General features: G+C 44.6%; 1 protein-coding gene across 2 annotated transcripts in view; it reads right to left on the bottom strand.

The window, feature by feature from the left end:
* Window positions 1-7,500, bottom strand: part of LOC116049143 (calpain-1 catalytic subunit-like) — a 23,675-nt gene that overhangs the window by 15,782 nt on the left and 393 nt on the right. Inside the window, exons 2-4 of one of the 2 annotated variants that reach the window (XM_031298562.2) lie at window positions 4,234-4,264; window positions 3,521-3,761; window positions 3,301-3,370 (exon numbers count right to left, since the gene is read on the bottom strand). In XM_031298562.2, the coding sequence (XP_031154422.1) occupies window positions 3,301-3,370; window positions 3,521-3,760 (310 nt within the window). In that variant the 5' untranslated portion in view covers window position 3,761; window positions 4,234-4,264. The remainder of the gene's footprint in view (window positions 1-3,300; window positions 3,371-3,520; window positions 3,762-4,233; window positions 4,265-7,500) is intronic. The other variant, XM_036000561.1, reaches the window with a different exon arrangement.

Genomic DNA, 7,500 nt, shown 5'->3' with positions numbered 1-7,500 from the left:
GCTGTGTGTGTAGCTGTGTGTTCCTGTGTGTAGCTGTGTGTAGCTGTGTGTGTAGCTGTGTGTTCCTGTGTGTAGCTGTGTGTAGCTGTGTGTTCCTGTGTGTAGCTGTGTGTAGCTGTGTGTGTAGCTGTGTGTTCCTGTGTGTAGCTGTGTGTAGCTGTGTGTGTAGCTGTGTGTTCCTGTGTGTAGCTGTGTGTGTCTGTGTATGTAGCTGTGTGTTCCTGTGTGTAGCTGTGTGTGTAGCTGTGTGTTCCTGTGTGTAGCTGTGTGTAGCTGTGTGTAGCTGTGTGTAGCTGTGTGTGTAGCTGTGTGTGTCTGTGTGTGTAGCTGTGTGTAGCTGTGTGTGTCTGTGTGTGTAGCTGTGTGTAGCTGTGTGTGTCTGTGTGTATAGCTGTGTGTAGCTGTGTGTGTCTGTGTGTGTAGCTGTGTGTAGCTGTGTGTGTCTGTGTGTGTAGCTGTGTGTAGCTGTGTGTGTCTGTGTGTGTAGCTGTGTGTAGCTGTGTGTGTCTGTGTGTGTAGCTGTGTGTAGCTGTGTGTAGCTGTGTGTGTAGCTGTGTGTAGCTGTGTGTAGCTGTGTGTGTAGCTGTGTGTGTCTGTGTGTGTAGCTGTGTGTTCCTGTGTGTAGCTGTGTGTAGCTGTGTGTGTAGCTGTGTGTGTCTGTGTGTGTAGCTGTGTGTTCCTGTGTGTAGCTGTGTGTAGCTGTGTGTAGCTGTGTGTTCCTGTGTGTAGCTGTGTGTGTAGCTGTGTGTTCCTGTGTGTAGCTGTGTGTTCCTGTGTGTAGCTGTGTGTGTCTGTGTGTGTAGCTGTGTGTTCCTGTGTGTAGCTGTGTGTGTCTGTGTGTGTAGCTGTGTGTAGCTGTGTGTAGCTGTGTGTAGCTGTGTGTGTAGCTGTGTGTAGCTGTGTGTAGCTGTGTGTGTCTGTGTGTGTAGCTGTGTGTAGCTGTGTGTAGCTGTGTGTGTAGCTGTGTGTAGCTGTGTGTGTCTGTGTGTGTAGCTGTGTGTTCCTGTGTGTAGCTGTGTGTAGCTGTGTGTAGCTGTGTGTAGCTGTGTGTTCCTGTGTGTAGCTGTGTGTAGCTGTGTGTTCCTGTGTGTAGCTGTGTGTTCCTGTGTGTAGCTGTGTGTAGCTGTGTGTGTAGCTGTGTGTTCCTGTGTGTAGCTGTGTGTAGCTGTGTGTTCCTGTGTGTAGCTGTGTGTTCCTGTGTGTAGCTGTGTGTAGCTGTGTGTGTAGCTGTGTGTTCCTGTGTGTAGCTGTGTGTAGCTGTGTGTGTAGCTGTGTGTTCCTGTGTGTAGCTGTGTGTAGCTGTGTGTAGCTGTGTGTTCCTGTGTGTAGCTGTGTGTTCCTGTGTGTAGCTGTGTGTAGCTGTGTGTAGCTGTGTGTTCCTGTGTGTAGCTGTGTGTTCCTGTGTGTAGCTGTGTGTAGCTGTGTGTTCCTGTGTGTTCCTGTGTGTAGCTGTGTGTAGCTGTGTGTGTAGCTGTGTGTTCCTGTGTGTAGCTGTGTGTAGCTGTGTGTAGCTGTGTGTTCCTGTGTGTAGCTGTGTGTGTAGCTGTGTGTGTAGCTGTGTGTTCCTGTGTGTAGCTGTGTGTAGCTGTGTGTAGCTGTGTGTGTAGCTGTGTGTTCCTGTGTGTAGCTGTGTGTTCCTGTGTGTAGCTGTGTGTTCCTGTGTGTAGCTGTGTGTGTAGCTGTGTGTTCCTGTGTGTAGCTGTGTGTAGCTGTGTGTAGCTGTGTGTAGCTGTGTGTTCCTGTGTGTAGCTGTGTGTTCCTGTGTGTAGCTGTGTGTAGCTGTGTGTAGCTGTGTGTTCCTGTGTGTAGCTGTGTGTTCCTGTGTGTAGCTGTGTGTGTAGCTGTGTGTTCCTGTGTGTAGCTGTGTGTATCTATGTGTTGCTACACACAGATACACACAGTGTCCCCTATGTTTCCCTTTACATAAAGATATTTTCAGCATAAACTGATTCAGAAAAAGGTAGAAATAGGTGCGTACAAATTCACCTGACTGCAGGAAATGAAGTGTTTAATGCTCAACATTTTCTGCAGGAGGACCCCCCCCCCCCCCCATCATCAGCCACCACAGATCATGCCAGGCCAGTTATGATTAGGCCAAATGTTGGTGCCATCTAACCAACATCTACAAACTGGAAGCTAAAATGAACATACACCGGCTATTAACAAGCTGGGCATTCAGTTTATTTACATGGGTCCGGGCTAAGCCCTGAACCTCCTCAAGTCCTAGAAAGGCCCCTGTGCAGTACAACAAATATATATGGTGTTTTCTGAAAATTAAACCATGTAAACCTATTCTGACTTAACCTCTGCCTAATATGAGCACTTTAATGCTTACACTTCATCTGCTTGGTGGAGAAAAACACCAGACGGCCCTGATTGGACGAGCAGATGTTTGGGCATGTTTACAGGAAACGTTTGTTAATGTCTCCTCCCTAACGTCTCCAGTATCCTGAACAGACTCTGAGGGTCTCAGGGGACACGCTAATGCTAAGCTAACAACAACAACAGCAGCATTAAGCTGCTAATGTTTCCTGCTGACGGAGCTTCAGACCGTTCTCAGATCAATAACCGATCATTACCCTCTGAGTGCTGCCTTCAGGCGCTGTGGGAAGATCCTGTTATGCATTGTCAGCAAAAACACAGGAAACCCATCAGGAAATAGAAAGAAAACAACATGCCTTTGTAAAGAGATGTTATAAACATTATGAATAATTTATTATTTAAGGATTCACCTAGTGCTGCCTGACAGATGTCTCTGCCTGTCTGTCTGTCTGCCTGTCTGTCTGTCTCTATGTCTCTCTGTCTGTCTGACTCTCTGTCTGTCTGACTGTCTGTCTGTCTGTCTGTCTGTCTCTCTGTCTGTCTGTCTGTCCGCCTGTCTGTCTCTCTGCCTGTCTGTCTGTCTGTTTGTCTGTCTGTCTGTGTGTCTGCCTGTCTGTCTGTCTGTCTGTCTGTTTGCCTGTCTGTCTGTCTGACCTGTCTGTCTGTCTCTCTGTCTGGCTGTCTGCCTGTCTCTCTGCCTGTCTGCCTGTCTGTCTGTCCGCCTGTCTGTCTCTCTGCCTGTCTGTCTGTCTGTTTGTCTGTTTGTCTGTGTGTCTGCCTGTCTGTCTGTGTCTGTCTGTCTGTTTGCCTGTCTGTCTGTCTGACCTGTCTGTCTGTCTCTCTGTCTGGCAGCCTGTCTGTCTGTCTGTCTGTCTGTCTATCTGACCTGTCTGTCTCTCTGCCTGTCTGTCTCTCTGTCTGACCTGTCTGTCTGTCTGTCTGTCTGTGGTGCGTTCAGGGACAGTCAGTATAACTCACCCAGCGCTCCCTGACAGATGTCCGTCCTCGTGGCTCCGCCCACGATGAATTCAGGGTTCTCTGTCAGCTCCTGAAACAGCCAATCAGAGACGCCCGTCTGTGTTACATCACATTCCTTTAAAACACTCAGAGACAGACAGTTTTAGTCGGTTATAAAACTAGCATCCTGTCTCTCTGCGTGTCTCTGTGTTACGTTTAGTTTCCAGAGTTTGGTTCTCACCGTGGGTCTCTTCCACTCCACGCCTCTGGTTTTGGCGGTGAACGGAGCGAGTTCCTTGAAGCCCAGAGTGGCGGGTTCTGCGGGGAATGCCGGGTCCTGGAACAGGGATCCGGTCTGCAGACACTCGTCCTTCAGGGCCTGGAAGTCCTGGTTCAGGTAGCGTACGGCCTGCTGCACCGAACCCAGACCCTCAGCCCGCTGCCGGTCCTTCTGGATCCGCCCGGACACGCCGCCAAACATCCTGACACACGGAAACATCACGGAAACGTCACGGAAACGTCACGGACACGTCACGGAAACGTCACGGAAACGTCACGGAAACGTCACGGAAACATCACACAGCTCATATTTGAGGGGTGAAGAGATTTGTCACAGAGGCAGATTGACTATATAAATAAAATGCATTATTAATATTAATATTAATATTAATATTATTATTATTATTTCCTAAATATAAGACTGACCTGTCAGGAAAATGCATAAAAGAAACACGGACTGCAACACAACTCCTTCTCTTTAACGGGACTCATCCACTCCCCTGTTAGTTTATCTGTTTATAACATGTTTATAACATGTTTATAACATGTTATAAACATGTTTAATCCAATAACTAAAGAGCATAAAGACAAACAACCAAACAGGGAACGTGTAAGACTGTAAACTGAAGGACTGTTGGCCAGACAGACCAATTAGAAACATGCAGAGGTTTGTACCTGGATCTCCGTCCAATGGGCTCGTAGGAAGCTGACAGGAAACAGCTGTTTTGGGACTGATTGGTGGGATTGCTGTGGAGGAAGAACACACAGAGATACACTGGTAAGAGCTAACGAGGGTTACAGGGCCGGCCCGGGGTACACAGTATATATTATATATATTATATGTATAATTCCAGGCAGGATAGGCAAATGCAAGAGGCGCCGGCAGCCCAAATTATTAAAGAAAAGACACGTAAAATAAGAAAAGAAACGACAAAACATCAAAAAATGGTCAAAAACATCAAGAAAAGCAAAATTTATGTCTGAAAACGTGACAAAAAACGCCAGAAGACAAGAGAAAAAGCAGTAATAACTGCCGGAAATCTTTTCTTAATATTGTACAAAGACACACACACACACACACACACACACACACACACACACACACACACACACACACACACACACACACACACACACACACACACACACACACACACACACAGTTAACTTCATGTAATATTGTACGAGGAGTCTTCTGTAGCGGGGTGTAAATGTTCCACCAGAACCAGTTCCTTCCTGAGACTATTTAGCAGAGTCCCGGGCGCCTGGGTAGCTCACCTGGTAGAGCGCGCGCCCATATACACGTACCCCGTTTACACATACATGGTTATTTTGAAAAATGGAGACATGTCCCTTGGTTTGTGCCCTTCGTTTACACGCTAACGGAGAATTCTCCTCTGAAAACCAGTCAACCAGTAAACTTCGTTAGCACGTTAGCACGTTAGCACGTAAACTGAGACAAAGGGAGGTTTAGGCAGCCAAGGAAGTGAGGAAGAGAAGAGAGAGAAAGAGGAAGTGATTGGTTGCTGTTGTTGCTATTTTGGGGATTCTGATTGGCTAAGGTGGGCTGGAGCTTCTCGTTCCTCTGCCACCTACAGGTCTGGCGTGCTGTTGACGGCATATATACACGGGGACGTGTCAACGAAGACTTTTCTGAAAACTGACAGCTGTGCACAATGTTATTTTAGAAAACGGAGAGGTTGAAATGTCCGTTTATGAAAATAGCCGGCCACGTGGAAACGTAGCATCAGTCGTAGCAACAGTCGTAGCAACAGTCGTAGCAACAGTCGTAGCAACAGTCCTCGACCCTCTGCTGCACATCATTCCCCCCCGCTCTGTCCTTTCATGTCTATGCTGTCCTGTCACTAATAAAGGCCTAAAATGCCAAAAATATGATCTTAAAAAAAACAAAAGCCGTCGCTGCATCCAGAGCTTAGCCCCGCCCACGGCCGTTGTGATTGGTTTAAAGAAACGTAAACAACCCAGAGAGGTTAGGGTTAATGTATGAATATTTCAGCATCTTTACAGTAAGAGACTCGCTGCTCCAGGAAGTCTCAGAGTAACTTCCTCTCACAGACTAAATAAACAATTAGATGATCTGTCCAATCAGCTGCTCTGAAAGCTCTCTGGTCAGCACTGGAATGTAACTAAGTACTTTTACTCCAGTACTGTACTTCAGTCCAAATGTTGAGGTACTTGTACTTCACTTGAGTCTTTTCTTTTCATGCCACTTTCTACTTCTACTCCGCTACATTCATCTGTTATAGCTTTAGTTACTAGTTACTTTAGTTACTCCACTACATTCATCTGTTACAGCTTTAGTTACTAGTTACTTTAGTTACTAGTTACTTTAGTTACTCCGCTACATTCATCTGTTACAGCTTTAGTTACTAGTTACTTTAGTTACTAGTTACTTTAGTTACTCCACTACATTCATCTGTTCCAGCTTTAGTTACTAGTTACTTTAGTTACTCCGCTACATTCATCTGTTCCAGCTTTAGTTACTAGTTACTTTAGTTACTAGTTACTTTAGTTACTCCGCTACATTCATCTGTTCCAGCTTTAGTTACTAGTTACTTTAGTTACTAGTTACTTTAGTTACTCCACTACATTCATCTGTTATAGATTTAGTTACTAGTTACTTTAGTTACTAGTTACTTTACACATTAAGATTACTGCTCACTAAACACATGTAGTTTATAAAATCTGTTTTTTTTTTCAAATTTTTTCGCACTTTCGCTGCATAAATTGTCTATTTCCACGCAAAATATGCGGGGCTTGCATGATTTCATAATCCCCGCATTTTCGTTGCAAAAACATCACACATATCTTAGCAGAAAGATGAAAAATGTTGCGTTTACTTCACACAAGAGCAGCCATTTTCCCCTGTTGCCATGGGAACGTTATGAAGTGACGTAATTACGCGACGTGAACATCATCGAAAAGCTGCAAACCCCGCGATGAAGCCACGATGAAACCACAGTTTTAAAAAGTTCCCGCAATTTCATCGCATAAAATTACATAAATATCCCGCATATTCCATCACAGTTTTTAAAAAACGTGCCTAATCAAGGTGTTTAGCCCAAAACTATCACAGAAAAACTCTGTATTTTTCTGGAAGGACTGGCTAAAGTAAACTAGCCAACTATATAACGGTGGTAGTCAGTCAGTATCAGACTGGTCTACTCAGTGGCGGTTGTCGGCAGCCGCCCGGGGCTCCATTTCTTCAGGACTCATGGGGGGGGCTCGAGCACTTATCTTATATGATCTATCATCTCACCGTGTGGGGAACGGGCATACAGGCGCCCTGCTGGCTGAGAAGGTCCCGTGCACTAGGGATCCACCCACATGGAGGTTTTAGTGCCGATGGCGATGCTATTTACAATATTTATTCTATATTTTTATTTGCATATTATTCTTAATATTTTATATTATTGTTGCGCTCTGCTCCATTTAAATTTTTTATATATCTGATTGTATTTTTGGCACATACATACACACACACATATACATATATATATATATATATATATATATAATTATAACAACATAAGTGAAAGAGAAAATTATATTTCTCAATTGCACAAATCCTTCATTAGAACATTTGAAAAACACTTAAGCATCCAGTTATTGAACTATTATAATTACATATAACAGGAAACTCTTTTTAAGGTGAACAATCTCTACCTCCAACATTTTCAAAAGACAATGAACACAATTCTGCACAAAATATGACAGTATAAGTTATCAGAACTTATAATATAAATAAATATACACTAGCATATAGTAATTCTGCAATGATGTGTTTTTAGAACCGCCACTGGGTTTACTAGGAGCTCAGTCATGTTTACTGTAGTTTATGGTTAATAAAGTAAATGACATTTTGGAGCTACACGAACACTGAATGATGCGGAGGTCTGGTCCGTGTGACGCAGCGGGAGG

This window comes from Sander lucioperca, chromosome 4, assembly GCF_008315115.2.
Source record: "Sander lucioperca isolate FBNREF2018 chromosome 4, SLUC_FBN_1.2, whole genome shotgun sequence".
Taxonomy (NCBI): domain Eukaryota; kingdom Metazoa; phylum Chordata; class Actinopteri; order Perciformes; family Percidae; genus Sander; species Sander lucioperca.
The sequence above is the reverse complement of the archived record's forward strand: the minus strand, read 5'-3'. Positions and strand labels throughout refer to the sequence as shown.